The sequence below is a fragment of the Adiantum capillus-veneris genome, chromosome 6 (genome assembly GCF_014529385.1).
Source record: "Adiantum capillus-veneris isolate H3 chromosome 6, ASM1452938v2, whole genome shotgun sequence".
Taxonomy (NCBI): domain Eukaryota; kingdom Viridiplantae; phylum Streptophyta; class Polypodiopsida; order Polypodiales; family Pteridaceae; genus Adiantum; species Adiantum capillus-veneris.
Window position 1 is genome coordinate 40,200,491 of NC_140936.1, and position 17,393 is coordinate 40,217,883.

General features: G+C 47.8%; 1 protein-coding gene across 1 annotated transcript in view; it reads left to right on the plus strand.

Moving 5' to 3' along the window:
• Positions 1-15,862, plus strand: part of DPL1 (dihydrosphingosine phosphate lyase) — a 94,945-nt gene extending 79,083 nt beyond the window's left edge. Inside the window, exon 16 of the mRNA XM_086514161.1 lies at positions 15,335-15,862. Coding sequence (XP_086370287.1) covers positions 15,335-15,457 — 123 coding nt within the window. The 3' untranslated portion in view covers positions 15,458-15,862. The remainder of the gene's footprint in view (positions 1-15,334) is intronic.
• Positions 15,863-17,393: the final 1,531 nt, after the last annotated feature.

Genomic DNA, 17,393 nt, shown 5'->3' on the forward strand with positions numbered 1-17,393 from the left:
TCCTCATGGTGTCTAGCTGAGTCAAGTCCTGGCGGATGAGCTTGGTGATCTCGGACTGTGTAAGAGTCAGAGAGGGTGCATCCAGTGAGTACTGGAAGGGAGGCAATCTGTCTATGCTGAACCCATGCGCCTGAAACCATGATGTCATCTCCCCATACCGGCATGCTGTATCTCCCTGCATGGCTAACTGTCGAGAGGACTCAAGGGCAAGGCGGGCATATCTGTCTCTGGGAAGTTCCCACATGCGGTGTATGAAGGAGACCGATCTGGTGAGCGCCTCAACCACTAGTGGGGGGGCAACTAGCTCTGCTCGAACAATAGCACATGGTACTGAGGCCTTGGCTCTAATGAGCCGCGAGATCATAGAGACTAGAGGCTTCTCCATGTCCCCCCATCCATCACTGCGGCCTGTCCTCCCGTGATGATCTAATGAAGGTCCCCAAATCTCAGCTCCATAAAGCAATGCAGAAGTCACTAGAGTGTTAAAGAGCCAGAGCTTCGTCCGAGGCTCCTGAAACTGAACCTGTGAACACATCCTTTCCAATCTACCCAATGCTGCATGGGCTCTGGTCAGTCTAGTCTCTGCTGCCCTCCTCAATGAAAATGCTGGCCCACTAAAAACCACTCCGAGGTAAGTGTACGCATCTGTATACTCCGTAGTCTCCTGGCCGTATGTGAATGCTGGCGCTGACCTCCTGATCCATTGTGGGGTGGTATTAAATACCATGACCTTGGTTTTACCAAGGTTGACAAACAAACCACTTTCCTGAGCAAACCTATTCAAAGCATCCAAGTGACGTTGCATCCCCTCCGGAGAGTCGGAGATCAACACAATATCATCAGCATATAACAATAATGGAATCCATGTCCCTGCCAACTGTGCACCTCTATCACCATCTCTCTCAATGTAGTCAGAAACCTCATCCACATACATACCAAATAGAGTAGGAGAGAGCGGGCAGCCCTGCTTCACCCCAATAGTGGAGTGAATCGGTGTGGATAGACCCTCTGAGGTGCCTACCTGCCCCACTACTGACCTGTATAATGCCATGACCCCCCAAATGAGCTCTGTGGGTACTCCCATCTGTTGTAATCTGTGCATCAATCTAGCTCTAGGCACCGTGTTAAATGCTTTGCGGAAATCCACAAAGCTACAATAGATTCGTCTCCCACGCGAATTACCCTCCTCAATGATGGCTCTGAGTGTCAAGATATGGTCAAGAGTAGAAAAACCCTTCCTGAACCCTGCCTGCCTGGCTGCGCGTATCCCCTCCCTCTCTACCCATCTACTCAGCTGCTACTCAAGAATAGATGCGTACAACCGTGCCAATGTGTGTCCAATCATGATAGTGCGATAATTCCGAGGCTCCATAGGGTCTCCCGACTTGAAGATAGGTACAATAGTAGATAGGCTCCAAGTATCAGGCAAGCCCTCACACATGGCACGGTTAAACATCACTGCTAGAAGCTCTGCTAGTAGATCTCTGGCATGCGTGAAATGCTCAGCCACTAAACCATCATGATCGTATGCTCTCCTAGTCCTCATCCTGTCAATGGCCTTCCTCACCATCTCCGCGGTGAAAAAAGCACATGTGTGGGCATGGATCGGGAGGGTCGGGAAGGGGGGCCTGCTCAGGAACTGTGTACAGAGATGATGCGTACTGGCCCCAGTCCTCTGTAGAAGTGATGGCGGGGGGGGGGGGGGGGGGGGTGCTCCTGAAAGAGCCGCCATGCCTCACGTGAGTCCTGACTCAAGAACAACTGATATAGATCCTGCTCTAGCCGAGCCAAAAATGCCCTCTTCTTCCGCCGCACTAGGCGTCGGAAGTCAATCTGTGACTATCTGTGAGTGATGTCCCCCAAAAGCACCTCCCTCTGAAGTCTAGCTCTAGTGTCCCGGCATTCCTCATCATACCAACTGTTCTGGGGCATGCTCCCCGAACGGCGTCTCTGCTCAGGCTGGGTATGTGGGTATGCCTCTGCTGCTGCATCATGTAGTGTCTGTGTCAATATAGTAGTAAGCTCCTCCAAAGGTCGCCCTGGCCCCTCTGTGCATAGGCGTCTGTAGATCCCATCTATGTATACAGAGTCTGTCTCCCGCGTGAAGGTGTAGCGAGTAGGGGCTGCTGTCCGTAGCCTGTGTGCTACACTAAGATGGTCATTGACACGAGCATGATCCACTGCCACACCAACAGGTCTGGGTCCAACCGTGAGATCCTGGATACTAGAGATGAGGCTCGGTTGTGCCATGACATAATCCAGTGTGCTGGCTCCATGTCTGTGTAGAAAGCATGTAAAACCCCCTGAAGCGGGAAACCTCTGTAGGCCATTCAAGATGGCCAATCCATGTGCAGTCCCCATGTCTATCAAGTGTCGTCCATACTCAGTGTGTTCTCCATCTTGTGATAGTCTGGATAGGCCTGTCTCTGCAGCATCCAGCTCTCTCAGCATCTCCTCTGAAGTATCATAAAATACTGTCTGATGATGGGCAGTCCTAGCATTGAAATCCCCTAGAATGATGATGTCACCATCTCTAGAGAGCTCCCATATGTCATCATCCAAAATAGAGAAAGGGGACTGTCCTCTGGGTGGTGCATACACTGACGTGCTCGGGGAAAAGTAGCAAATAGCAATGTAAAGATATCTGTCTGTCTCTGCTCTCAGTCTCACCCACATGTACCTAGCTTGCTCATCTCTGCGGGCTATATGTATCAATGGCTGCAACTCCTTCCTGAATAACATTGCCACTCCTCCTGATCCCCGCCCTCTGCGGTCTGATCGTGTCTCCTGTCTATAGGCAGTCTCCCATCTATATCCACTAATGTGAGGCATAGACTGCCCAGGGGCCCGATGTGTCTCAGAGTAGAAGACGATGTCTCTTCCCTTGAAACTATCCTCAAAGGCGCCCACATCAAGTCGCATAGATCCATTACAATTCCACGTGGCATTTTTGAGGGTGGTCCCATGGGTCTCGCACCGTCATGTGGAGCGCCGCTCTACAATCACAACCCGGCCATCTCTGTAGAAGGCCGTCTTTCCCTTCTCCCTTGCCGCTTGAATCTCTGGCATTACCTCTCTCATATGCGCAAGCTGTGTGAGAGTAGGTCATCTCCAAGGAATATGCCCGTTTTCTTTAGTGTAGGACGCTTCTTCAAGAAGTCCTTCTTTGCCTCCATGGATGGGAAACGGATGATTAGAGCTCTCCCTTTTGAAGTCTCCCCATTGCCTTGTGTCTTCTTCCCCACCCTCCATGCCTTTGTATGAGTAGCCTCACTACCCATCATGTGGAGAAGTTCTTCAACTTCCCCTTCCACATCATCTCGGTCTTTTTGACCGGTTACTCTTATATGCAAAGCTCTAGTTTTCCTTCGTTGTTCTTCTTCTAGAGTCATGTTGATGATTGTAGGAGTGGGGACAGATGTGGTTTCTTTCCCTTTGCCTTTCTTAGCGACTTCTATCCACTTTTCGGCCTCATTTGCCTTCTTTTGCGTCTTCGTGATCACATCCATCCACGAAGACGTCTTTACCATCTTTTGTTTCTCCTCCTCTTTGATCATCCGTACCTGCTCTTTGATGACCTTGATTTCCTCTACTACCGAAGGCTGGAATTCCCCCTCCTCTAGTCCATTGCTCGCTCAATCAGCAAGTTCTCGCTTGAGAGCTGAGACCTCTTCTTTAAGTGCTTTGGAGTCCGCCTTAAGTGCTTGTAGCTTTGCGTGCAGGTCCTCTTTCTCTTTCTTCCATTGCGCGCCTTCGTTGAGAAACATTTGAAGAAGGTTGGCCTTCTCTTTCCACCATCCCTCCATATCTGCTTTCCAGTCTTTCATCTCCCTCTCCATTTGTGTAATCCGCTTGTTTGTAAGCACAAAGGTTGCCTTCGGATGGGGCTTACATATCGGCGAAGCAGTCATGACCTCCATCAAAAATACAATCTGCACTTCTACCAAGTCAACCCACTATGTCCACATCACACATACATCCCTGTCCCGCATAATGCATACATGTGTGTTCCCCATATCAATCATACATTTTTTTATTTTCCTTTTCTGCTAATTTCTGTCAATGCTGAAATTTATGTAATTCTGAAATTCTGAAATTTCCTTCCAGGTCTGCAACTCGTGAGAATTCTGAAAATGTAAATTCTGTATTTTGTAAATCTGCAGGTCTGAAAAAAATTTGCAGGTCCGAAAAATTTGCAGGTGTGACTGCGCGCTATCTGCACTGTAATGCACCTGCGCGCTTGGGGGGGGGGGGGGGGGCGCAGACCAGCTGAGAGAGAGACCACGCGTTGCTGTGAGAGAGAGAGAGAGAGAGAGAGAGAGAGAGAGAGAGAGAGAGAAAATGAAATGAAATGAAATGATATATTAATGTCTACAAGAGGCCAAAATGACCTATGAGACCAACTGATTACAATGATGAGTCTAGTACCAAGTCTGGGTACAAACAAGAAAACTACAAACAAAGAACTGATAGGAGTGCTACCGACTCCTATGGGTGGCTGGTAGGCTGAGCAATGGTATCATGCCATAAAGGTACAAAGGGGATAAGTGTCACCATGATACAATATAGCAATAGCATGAAGCCTATCCCGATCGACATTCTGGGTGGCGTGCTAGAATCCTGTGGATCCTCTGCCGCAATCTCCGCCGGTGCTGCGTGGCTCCCCTTCTCAGTCGCGGTCGTCTCGATCTCCCTAACTCTATAGCTCGATCAATGAGAGTACCGCTGATGTGTGTATGGGTGGGAACCGAGCTCTCTGGTGGTGGTGTCCCCTCTGACTCTGTGGTACTCAAACTGAAGAAATCTGAGATGCGTCTCTGGGACTGTCTGTCTTTGCCCATTCAATAGAGCGTCTCTATGTCTCTGAATCTCAAGTAGGAATAATCCGAGACATCTTTGATCCTGATATCTCATGACTCTGTCTAACGAGTCAAAACCATCTCTGAATAGACAATGAAAGCGTCCCCGTATCTCATAGTAGACTGTGCAGCGACATATGTAGTGAAACTCTGTCTCTGGCTCTGCATGGCATAACTGACATATCCTACTGTCTGCTGGTATGCCTCTGAATCTACCTGTCTCAATCCCAAGCTGGTGTGAAGATGATGATGATGAAATGAAATGAAATGTTATATTAACGTCTTCAAAAGGCCAAAATGACCTATGAGACCAAAAAGTTACAACTGGTGAATCTGATATCATGCCTGAGTACGAAACTAAAAGAACTAAACTAACTAAGAACTAAACACTAGAACACTGAGGAAGGAAATAAATCTGAAGCTGATTCGGGATTGAGACGAGATACAGGAGAGGGGGGGGGGGGGGGGGGGGTTTGGTGGGTTCAGATGAAATCCCTCATCGGTCGTTGTCGAATCTCATCACCTCCTCCATGGTCAATACTCTAGTTGGGCGTCTTGCATGTCGAGCTAGAGTGATTTGTATCTTCTGTTGCAGCCTTCGTCGATGGTAAGAGACCCCCCCGAGGTCGTGGGCGTCTGGATTTGCCTAGCTCAGTGGCTCGATCAAGCAGCGTACCTCTGGTATGGGTGGGCTCTGAGATTTGCTGTACTGATTGCTCCTTTGGCTCTCCCCTGGCCGGTGTAAAGAAATCTGTGATCCGTCTCTGAGACTCTCTTTCCCCTGATGTCCTCAGCAAGCTCTCCCTAAGTTTGCGCAGCTCCAGTAGGAACAATCCGAGACACCTCTGATCCTTGTATCTCATGACTCTAGAAAAAGGTCTGAAGCCTTCTCTGAACAAGCAGTGGAAGCGGCCGCGTATCTCATAGTACGTCGGGCAATGACATGTGTAGTGTAGCTCTGTCTCTGGATCTAAGTTACATAGGTGACATATCCTGGCCCCTGCCGGCACCCCTGGAAATCGGCCAGTCTCGATCTGGAGTTGATGTGAGGATGTGCGTATCTGCCCAATAGCGCATCTTATCCCATGAGATAAGCGCGTATCCATGTATGCAAGCCTAGTCACAAAACCGTCCTCCGTGAGTTGGAGAAGATGAAGATGCTCTTTGTAGAAGGCCATCTTCGCGCCCCACTCCTGTGTCGGCTGTATCCATGTGCTCTTGGTATCTAGCTGAATCAGATCCTGGCGTATGAGTTTGGTGATCTCTGTCCGTGTAAGAGACCGGGAGGGTGCATCGAGGGAGTATTGAAACGGAGGCAATCTATCCAATGTCCATGTTGAAACCATGCAACTGAAACCATGCTATCATCTGTCCATACCAACATGCTGTATCGCCTCGTAGAGCTAGTCGTCGAGATGACTCTAGGGCGAGCCGAGCGTATCTCCTAGATCCCATCCTGTGCATAAAGGGTCTACTAGTCAATGCCTCCACCACTGGAGGGGGGAGCTTTGTTCGCGGTTCCTGAAACTGAACCTGCGAACACATCCTCTCCAGTCCTCCCAAAGCTGCATATGCTCTCGTCAGTCTGGTCTCTGATGCTCTTCTTAGTGAAAACACCGGTCCAGCGAAGACTACCCCCAGATAAGTATACGCATCTGTGTACTCCACAGTCTCCTGGCCATACGTAAAAATGGGCGCTGACCTCCTCACCCACTGTGGTGTGGTGTTTAACACCATAACCTTGGTTTTCCCCAGGTTGACAGACAATCCACTATCACGAGCAAATGCATGCAAAGCATCCAAATAACGTTGCATCCCCTCTGGAGAGTCGGAAATCAGCACAATATCATCAGCATATAGTAACAATGGAATCCATTTCCCTGCTAGCTGAGCCGAGCCCCCTTGTCTCCCTGACGCTCTACATAGTCCGAAAACTCATCCACATACATCCCAAAAAGAGTCGGGGATAGGGGGACATTCCTGCTTTACTTCAATAGTGGAGAGGACCATGTCAGACATTCCCTCAGTGGTGCGCACCCGCCCCATCACTGTCCTGTAGAGAGCCAGAATCCCCCATATCAACTCTGTAGGCACACCCATGTCTTGTAATCTGCGTATAAGTCTGGCTCTCGGCACTGTGTCAAAAGCTTAATCCACAAAGCTACAATAGATCCTCTTGCCATTGTGTCTACCTTCCTCAATAATAGCTCCGAGTGTTAGAATCTGGTCAAGAGTGGAGAAACCTCTCCTGAAACATGCTTGCCCTGGTGCTCTTATGCCTTCTCGTTCTGCCCATCTGCTCAGTTCCTGTTCAAGAATGGATGTATATAGCCTAGCTAATGTGTGACCAACCATGATGGTGCGATAATCTTCGGGAATCATGGGATCCCCTGACTTGAAGATAGGCACAATCGTGGACATACTCCAAGTATCAGGGAAGCCTTCATACATGGCTCGATTAAACATCATAGCCAGGAGCTCCGCAAGCATATCTCTGGCATGGATGAAGTGCTCTCCTACCAGCCCATCATGATCATGTGCTCTCCTTGTCTTCATCCTGTCAATAGCTTTCCTTACCCTCTCGGCAGTAAAGAAAGAACACGTCTCCGGGCATGTCTCTGGTGGGTCCGGCAGAGGTGGTTGTCCTGAAGCTGTGTAGAGAGATGTGGCATATTCCCCCCATGTCTCCATGGAGGTGATCGCTGTTGGTGGTGAATGTTCGTGGAATAGCCTCCATGCTTCGCCTGAGTCCTTACTTATAAATAGCTGATACAAATCTTGCTCTAGCTGGGATAGATAAGCCCTTTTCTTTCGTCGCACTAGGCGGCGAAAGATAATCCGTGACTGTCTATTTGTGGTAATACCCATGGGCACTTCCCTCTGTATTTTGATCCTCATCTCTCTACACTCCTCATTGTACCAATTGTTCTGGGGCATGCTCCTAGATCGTCTCCGTGTAGGCTGGCTGTGGGGGTATGCTTCTGATGTCGCATCATGGAGCGTCTCTGTCAATATCTGAGTGAGTTCATCTAGTGGCCGTCCTGGCTCCTGGGTGCAAAGTTTCCTATATATCTCATCCATATACACAAAGTCCGTCTCCCTAATGAAGGTATACCGGATGTGTGTGGGGACCTCTCTTATTGGAGTTGTGTTGAACTGAAACGTCAGGGTGAAGGACAAGATAGCATGATCAACTGCTACTCCAACTGGCCTAGTGCCCACCATGAAATCCTGAAAGAATGGAATGAGACCTGGCTGGGCCATGACATAATCCACTGTGCTGGCACCATGTCGGTGTGGAAAGCAAGTAAAACCTCCAGTTGTCGAAAATCTTTTTAGGCCATTCAAAATGGCCAATCTATGTGCGGTTCCCATATCTATCAAGTTATCTACCATACTCAGTGTATTCCTCTCCGTGATAATCTGGATAGACCCATCTCTGTAGCATCCAGCTCCCTAAGCATCTCCTCGGAAGTATCATAAAATATTGTCTGGTGGTGGGCAGTCCTAGCATTGAGATTCCCTAGTATGATAATGTCACTGTCCTTAGAAAACTCCCATATGTCATTATCCAAAATAGCAAAGGGGGATTTTCCTCTAGGTGATGCATATACTGACGTTCTAGGAGGAAAGTAACATATAGCAATGTAGAGGTATCTGCCCGTCTCTGCCCTGAGCCTCACCCACATGTACCTACCATGCTCATCCTTGCGCGCTATATATATCAATGGCTGCAACTCCTCCCTGAATAGAACTGCCACTCCCCCTGAGCCTCGTCCCCGATGCTCCGATATGGTCTCCAGTCTGCAGGCTGTCTCCCATCTATATCCGCTCACCTGTGGCTTGATTGCCCAGGGGCTTGATGCGTCTCAGAGTAGAAGATGATGTCTCTCCTTGTGAAGCTATCCTCAGAGGCCCCTACATCAAGACGAAGTGATCCCTTACAATTCCAGGTTGCCATCTTTAATGTGGTCCCATAGGTCTCGCACCGTCATGCGGGACGTCGCTCTAGTATCACCACCTTTCCGTCCCTGTAAAAAGCAATCTTCCCCTTTTCCCTTGCTGCTCTAATTTCCGGCATTACTTCTTGCATATGAGCAATCTGCGAGAGGGTGAGGTCATCTCCAAGAAAGATGCCAGTCTTTTTTAGGATCGGTCTCTTCTTTAGGAAGTCCTTCGTTTCCATGGAGGGGAAGCAGAGAATGAGTGCCCTTTCCTTCGAGGTTTCTCCGTTGCTCCCGCTTTTCTTAGTGCCCACTATCCAGGCCCTTGTATGCGTCTGCTCGTTGAACCCCACTAGAGTCATGAGTTCTTTCACCTCTTCATCCACATTATCTTGGTCTTTCAGGCCACATATCCTTACGTGTAATGCCCGCACACGTCTGCTTTGCTCCTCTTGTAGTGTTAAGTTGATGATGGTTGGTGTGGGGATGGGGGTTATTTCCTTGCCTTTCCCTTTCTTGACAATCTCGATCCATTTTTTTGCCTTTTCTGCTTTTTGTTGGGTCTTTGTGATGACATCTACCCACGAGGTCGTCATTTCTTTTTGTTGCTCTCCACCTTCTTTGATGGCCCGCACTTGTTTCTTCATCGTGTTAAGCTCTTCAATTACTGAAGGTTGAACCTCTCGCTCTTCAAGGACATTTTGCGATCGCACCTCTGCGAGCTCTTTCTTGAGTAGTGCAATTTCTTCATCTTGAGCCTTCACGCAATTCTCGAGTGTATGTATCGTGCTTTCTTGTGCTGTCACGCGCGCGTCGAGAATGTTGATAGTACCTAAGAGGTGGCGGTTGATCTGGTTGATGGACTCGCTCAGCTCTTCTTTGCATTTTTGGATGGCATCCTCCACCGGGTCATCCTTGCCACTTTTCTTGAGTAGTGCAATTTCTTCATCTTGAGCCTTCAGCAATTCTCGAGTGTATGTATCGTGCTTTCTTGTGCTGTTCACGCGCGCGTCGAGAATGTTGATAGTACCTAAGAGGTGGCGGTTGATCTGGTTGATGGACTCGCTCAGCTCTTCTTTGCATTTTTGGATGGCATCCTCCACCGGGTCATCCTTGCCATTCTGCTTCCTCATGGTCGAAGGGCCGCCACAGGAGAGAGAGAGAGAGAGAGAGAGAGAGAGAGAGAGAGAGAGAGAGAGAGAGAGAGAGAGAGAGAGAGAGAGAGAGAGAGAGAGAGAGAGACATGTTTTTTTTTTTGGGCTCTCTCTCTCTCTCTCTCTACGCGACTAGGCTTTCTCTCTCTACGCTCGCAAACTGTCTCTCTCTATGCTTCTCACCTCTCTCTCTCTCTCTCTACGCTTGGAAAGACCAACTTTCTCTCTCTGCCCTCTTTCTCTCTCTACGCAACATTTTCTCTCTTTCTCTCTCTACGCTCTTTTTGCTTCTCTCTCTACGCCTCTTTTTCACTCTCTCTCTCTACGCTCGGACAACAAAAGGGGGGAAGCGCAACAGCAAGGAAGGGGGGGTGGGGGGACGTGGGGGCAGGGTGAGCGTGAGCAGGGCAGGGGGTAGCGGAAGCAGGAGAGCATGGGCGGGTAGGGCAGCGGGTGAAGGGCAGGCAGGGGAGGTACGCATCAGGGCGAGTGGGAGCAGGGGAGGGGGGGGAGCAGGGCAGGCGAGCGAGAGCGCACAAGCCAAAGGGGAGAGCGCAACAGGAAGGTGGGGGGGGAGCACGTGGGAGCAAGGGCGGCACACAGAGAGAGAGAGAGAGAGAGAGAGAGAGAGAGAGAGAGAGAGAGAGAGAGAGAGAGAGAGAGAGAGAGAGAGAGAGAGAGAGAGAGAGAGAGAGAGAGAGAGAGAGAGATGAAAATGATATGGAATGTTATATTAAACGTCTCCGAAAGGCCAAAATGCTCTATGAGACCAAATTGATACAGTCTTGGTTGATCTAATACAATGTCTGGGTACAAAATAAAATGAAATGATATGAAGTAAAATAAAAGCTAAAAGCTAAAATGAACATCAGTGTCTAAGGATGTCCGGCATCGGGCGCTGTCCGAGGATGAACTGCATTGGTCGTTGAAGAATATCGTCAATGTCTGCGTTGGTAAATAGTCGTACTTAACGTCTCCCATGTTGTGCTAGAATAGTCTTGATCCTCTGGTGGAGCCTCCGTTGATGTCACGGTGGTTCTCATAGACGTGGGCGTCTAGCTTTCCCAAGCTCAATGACTCTGTCAGTCAATATACCTTTGGTATAGGTGTCTAGTTGAATCAAATCTTGTTTGATGAGGCATGGAATCTGGCTTTGTGTTAGGGACAAGAGGTTCAAGAGCTCTTGCACCGCTTCTTCTACTTCTCCAGTGTCTTTGAGACCTGTAACATGCACATGAAGGGCTCTAGTCTCTCTCTTTTGCTCCTCCTCAATTGTCATATTGATGATAGTGGATATTGGTGTAGCTTCAAGCATCTTATCTTTTCCTTTCTTTGCATCCTCGATGCACTTTTCAACTTTATCAACCTTCTCTTGTATTTTGAATAGGTGCTCACCCATGAATAGGTTGTTCGTGCCTTCTGGTCTTACTCTTCCCGTAGAGTTTTCACCTTCTCCTTAATGCTTTCGAGCTCCATTATCATTGAGGGTTGATTTTCTCCCTCCTTTGCGTTGCAAGCTGCGAGGTCTTCCTTAAGTGCTTCGATCCATGCATCCTTTTCATTCATGCATTTTTTCATTTTTGATTTCCAGGATTCAAACGCAACAAGTGCATCCTCTAATATTTTTTGCATCATACATTCCATTACATTCACTTCAGCCCTCACAATCGTCTGCATATCAGCCTTGAATGATGTGTACATCTCGTCACGCTCACTAAGCATCTCTCTGTCCAATTCTATTCTCATATCTGCATACATCTCTTTTTCAATGTCACCCCTCAAAAGGCTCAACTCCGCCTTAATCATCACTTGTAACTTCTCAACATTAAGTCATATTTGACTCTAGAAAGTTTCTTTGCTCTCACAGAACCTTGCAATAGTGTGATCTCTCGAATCCTCCGCCTAAATGTCGATTTCGATTTAGGCGGGGTTCATAGATATATTCATCTCCGAGGTCGGCTGATTGGTTCATCCTCAGGCACCTCGTGTGGGGCTTCTGCCTTACTGTTGCTTTTGTTACTTCACGCGTCTTGCTGGCACCGCAGAGCACTGCCGAGTTGCCCTGTTGAAACCTGTGCACTTTCCCACAACCGTGTGTGCTGCAGTTGCCACCGCAGCCCTTCACCGACCCACACGATATGCCGAGAATGCTGTACGGTTTCGCACGTTGCAACCAGAGAGAAATGAAATGAAATGAAATGTTATATTAACGTCTTCAAAAGGCCAAAATGACCTATGAGACCAATCAGTTACAAAATAGTGAATCTAATACCATGTCTGAGTACGGAAATTACTCCAGGGCAAGCCGAGTGTATCTGTCCCTGGGGAGATCCCATAGAATGTGCATAAAGGATACTGATCCAGTCAATGCCTCCACCACGAGGGGGGGGGCGGCTAGCTCAGCTCGGATGATCTCATGTGGCACTGAGACTTTAGCCCGAATCATCCGAGCGATCATAGACACCGGAGGCCTCTCCATACATCTCCATCCATCAGTGTTGCCAGATCTCCCATGGTGGTCTACTGAGGTCCCCATACCTGAACTCCATAGAGCATAGCTGGAGTCACTAGAGTGTCAAAAAGCCAGAGCTTTGTTCGCGTTTCCTGAAACTGAACCTTGGAACACATCCTCTCCAGTCCTCCCAAAGCTGCATATGCTCTTGTCAGTCTAGTCTCTGATGCTCTCCTTAGTGAAAACACCGGTCCCCCGAAGACTACCCCAAGATAAGTATATGCATCTATGTACTCCACAGTCTCCTAGCCATACGTAAATGTGGGTGCCGACCTCCTGACCCATTGTGGTGTAGTGTTGAACACCATAACCTTGGTTTTCCCCAGATTGACAGACAATCCATTGTCACGAGCAAATGTATGTAGAGCATCCAAATGACGCTGCATCCCCTTTGGAGAGTCAGAAATCGACACAATATCATCAGCATACAGTAACAACGGAATCCATGTCCCTGCTAGCTGAGCCCCCCTGTCTCCCTGACGCTCTACATAGTCCGAAAACTCGTCCACATACATTTCAAAAAGAGTTGGGGATAGGGGGTATCCGTGCTTTACTCCAATAGTGGAGTGGACCATGTCAGACATACCCTCAGTGGTGCGTACCCGCCCCATCACTATCTTGTATAGAGCCATAATACCCCATATCAGCTCTGTAGGCACACCCATGTCTTGTAGTCTGCGTATAAGTCTAGACGGCTCTCGGCACTGTGTCAAAAGCTTTGCGGAAATCCACAAAGCTACAATAGATCCTCTTGCCATGGTGTCTACCCTCCTCAATAATAGCTCTGAGTGTCAGAATCTGGTCAAGAGTGGAGAAACCTCTCCCTGCTTGCCTTGGTGCTATTATGCCCTCTCGCACTGCCCATCTACTCAGCTCCTGCTCAAGAAGGGATCCATACAACCTAGCTAATGTGTGACCCACCATGATGGTGCGATATTCCCGGAATCATGGGACCTCCTGACTTGAAAATAGGCACAATCGTAGACATACTCCAAGTCTCCGGGAAGCCTTCATACATGGCTCGATTAAACATCATGGCCAGGAGCTCTGCAAGCATATCTCTGGCATGGATGAAGTGCTCTACTACCAGACCATCATGATCATGTGCCCTCCTTGTCTTCATCTTGTCAATGGATTTCCTTAGCCTCTCGGCAGTAAAGAAAGAACATGTCTCCAGGCATGTCTCTAGTGGGTCCGGCAAAGGTGGTTGCCCTGATGTTGTGTAGAGAGATGTGGCATATTCCCCCCATGTCTCAGTGGAGGTGACCGCTGGTGGTGGTGAATGCTCGTGGAATAGCCTCCATGCTTCACCCGAGTCCTGACTTATAAATAGCTGATATAGATCCCACTTTAGCTGAGATAGATAGGCCCTTTTCTTTCGTCGCACTAGGCGGCGAAAGATAATCCGTGACTGTCTATGTGTGGTAATACCCATGAGCACTTCCCTCTGTAATTTGATCCTCGTCTCTCTGCACTCCTCATCATACCAACTGTTCTGGGGCATGCTCCCAGATCGTCTGCGTGTGGGCTGTCTGTGGGGTATGCCTCTGATGCTGCATCATGGAGCGTCTCTGTGAGTATCTGAATGAGTGCATCTAGTGGCCGTCCCGGCTCTTGGGTGCATACTGCCTGTATATCTCATCCATATACATAGAATCCGTCTCCCTCATGAAGGTATACCGAGTGTGTGTGGGGACCTCTCCTAATGGAGCTGTGCTGAACTGAAAGGTCAGGGTGAAAGACACTATAGCATGATCAACTGCTACTCCAACTGGCCTAGTGCCCACCATGAAATCCTGAAAGAATGGAACGAGACCTGGCTGGGCCATAATCCACTGTGCTGGCACCATGTCGGTGTGGAAAGCAAGTAAAACCTCCAGCTGTCGAAAATCTTTGTAGGCCATTAACAATGGCCATACTATGTGCGGTTCCCATATCTATCAAGTATTTGCCATATTCAGTGTATTCCTCATCTTGTGATAGTCTGGATAGACCCACCTCTGTGACCTCCAGCTCCCCCTAAGCATCTCTTCGGAAGTATCATAAAATATTGTCTGGTGGTGGGTAGTCCTAGCATTGAAATCCCCTAGTATGATAATGTCACCATCCTTGGAAAATTCCCATATGTCATTATCCAAAATAGCAAAGGGGGATTGTCCTCTAGGTGATGCATATACTGACGTACTAGGAGGAAAGTAACAAATAGCAATGTAGAGGTATCTGCCCGTCTCTGCCTTGAGCCTCACCCACATGTACCTAGCCTGTTCATCCTTGCGTGCTATATATCAGTGGCTGCAGTTCCTCCCTGAATAGAACTGCCACTCCCCTTGAGCCCCGTCCTCGATGGCTTGATGCGTCTCAGAGTAGAAAATGACGTCTCTCCCCGTGAAGCTATCCTCAAAAGGCCCCTACATCGAGAGAGAGGAGGGACTCTTGCTACTGCGATAGAAGGACTCTTCAGGGAGAGAATAAATTTTTTTTCCTTTAGCGATAGAAGACTCTTCAGAGAGAGAGAGAGAGAGGGGGTGTGTTGCGTCGTGTGTGTAAGAGAGATCGACCTTCTCCCTCTGCGTCTCCATAGCCCTGCACGTCTGCTGCCCTGCTTGCTCGGCAGCCCCTACACGATCTGCTGCCCTGCGCGAGGGGTTGCCTACTTGCCTGCTCACAATGCGCCGTCCACAGCCAAAGGCCTTGCTGCCTGCGTACGCCTGGTGCAGCCTATGATGCCACCCCTTCGCCGCCTGTTGCACGCGCGCGCGCGCACACACACACACACACAGAGAGAGAGAGAGAGAGAGAGAGAGAGAGAGAGAGAGAGAGAGAGAGAGAGAGAGAGAGAGAGAGACAGAGAGCGCACATTTACAGGTGAAAGAAAATCCTGGTAGTTTTGAAGATGGAATGGCCCCTATTTATGGAGCAGCAGCAAAAATGCCAGATAGAGGAATTGTGAAAGACCTGCTGGTTGCTTACATGGACAACACATGCTGATGTCCAAAAGATTAAAAGGAGCTCTCTCTCAATAGCCAAATGACAACATTCTTTGTAGTTTTTACAGACTAAATGATAATCAATTATAGCCTTCAGAACTGTGGGTCCACAGGGTCCAAGAGCACCTTAGGAGCTGTGACGGCTGCTAATGATCAGAATAAATATTGTTGCTTCAGTGCGCAAGTACCCAAGGTGTATATTAAGACAAATAAAAGCATTTTTATGCATTTGATAGTCTGGGCCATTTTTCCACCGATTTTGTGCAAATCTCAAATGTATCAAAGGTGGGTTGGCACCGATTGACAAGCTGATTGATCAGCATTCTTATTTGATTTGTGCCCTAGAGCACGCAATGCATGGGTGCCGGTCTTTGCAAAGTAATATGTTTGTGTGACCTTCCGTTTTTGTCAAGGCCCCGATTTTTTTTTGGTTTCTAAATGGCATGGTTTGCAGTAAATTTGTGTGAAAACAAAGACCTCTTTAGGAGGATGCTTTGATTGAGTGTATAGAAGTTTACTTTCAAATTTCTGACCAACAAGATTTAAGGTAAAGAAATATTTTTCAGCCTAGCTGCAAAATGTTAAGACAGATTTGTTTTGCATCTTGTCTTTCTATTGAGCATAGTAAATCCCTTTGCATTTTGTGGAAATTATAAAAATACCCTTGGCTCAAATTTTCTGATTCTTTCAGATGATAAACAGAATTTCCACTAATGAGCTCACAATTAGTGGCATTTGTGTCAAGAGTATGGAGTGTTTTAGTCCATTAACGAGTCTTATTTTTGTTATCATCAATTTCCTTATGAAAAACTAATCTTGAGAGACATTTGCAGAATTTACAAGGGATTCACTGGGATTTTGGTAGGTTCTGAAAATTTACCCATAATAAGGTACATTTTGGGCATCTTTGATAAGTGGGGTATTTGCAGTATTTCTAGAAATTTCAAGGGCATTTTGGTAGTTTTCTCGCATGTAAGTGTGTGGTCTTAGCCCATCAAGCTTTAACGTGTGCATTTGAATGCTCTAGAGTAAGGCTTGTAGCTCTGCAAGCTTTTGAAGAGTATAGCCAGTATTTGTCAAGAAAGGTCTCGAAACCCTAGCGTCACAGTGATTCACTTGACACGCTCGCATTTTTGAACGTGTCCGTTTCTTTGAAACCCAGCATTCATGGTTTTCTCACTCTCTTCAATAAAGTTGAGACATCCATCATTGAAAACAAATGCAGCAATCTTCTTTCCTTTTTTTAATCTATTCGTGCAGATAGTAGAGTTATGTTGTTTGGCCTCTTTAGCAATCTCAATCCCTTTGCCTTAGAAGAGCCTTCGTATGGGTTCTCTTTCATTCATTGCCAAGGTTCCTCTTTTTGTAAGCCTTTTATGTTCACAAATAGGCTCTGTGGTGGCTCTTGAGCTTACGCCGAACTTCCATATCCCTTGTCTTCCCATGATGGAAAAGAAGGCTGGCCGCATCACCAGCCTGACTCACCCTTCGTCTAGCGCTCACACAATGAGGAACACAACACACACATGATCTATTGCAGCTCTACATCAAAGAGACATGCATCGTGTCAAGACACCCACTCTCTCTCTCTCTCTCTCTCTCTCTCTCTCTCTCTCTCTCTACATTGCACGAGATCATTTGTGCAAAGCTTGTTGCTCCCCGTCATTCATAGAGGCACTTACCAGATCCTCCTCTCTTATACACAGTTCTGGGATCTCCCCAAAGATAGATATGCTTGCCTAGCTTTGGAGTCTTCTCTCGACAACTTGCCTCATAGGGAAACACATCTTGTTAATATGCACATATGATATCATTATTTCAGCCAAATTGATTAGCATGGATAAACTACCCCCTTTCTAGCACTCGTTGTATGTAGCCTCCTTGTCCCTAACACGGATCGACGATACTTGCCTCATCTTCTCTAGCACACAGAGGAT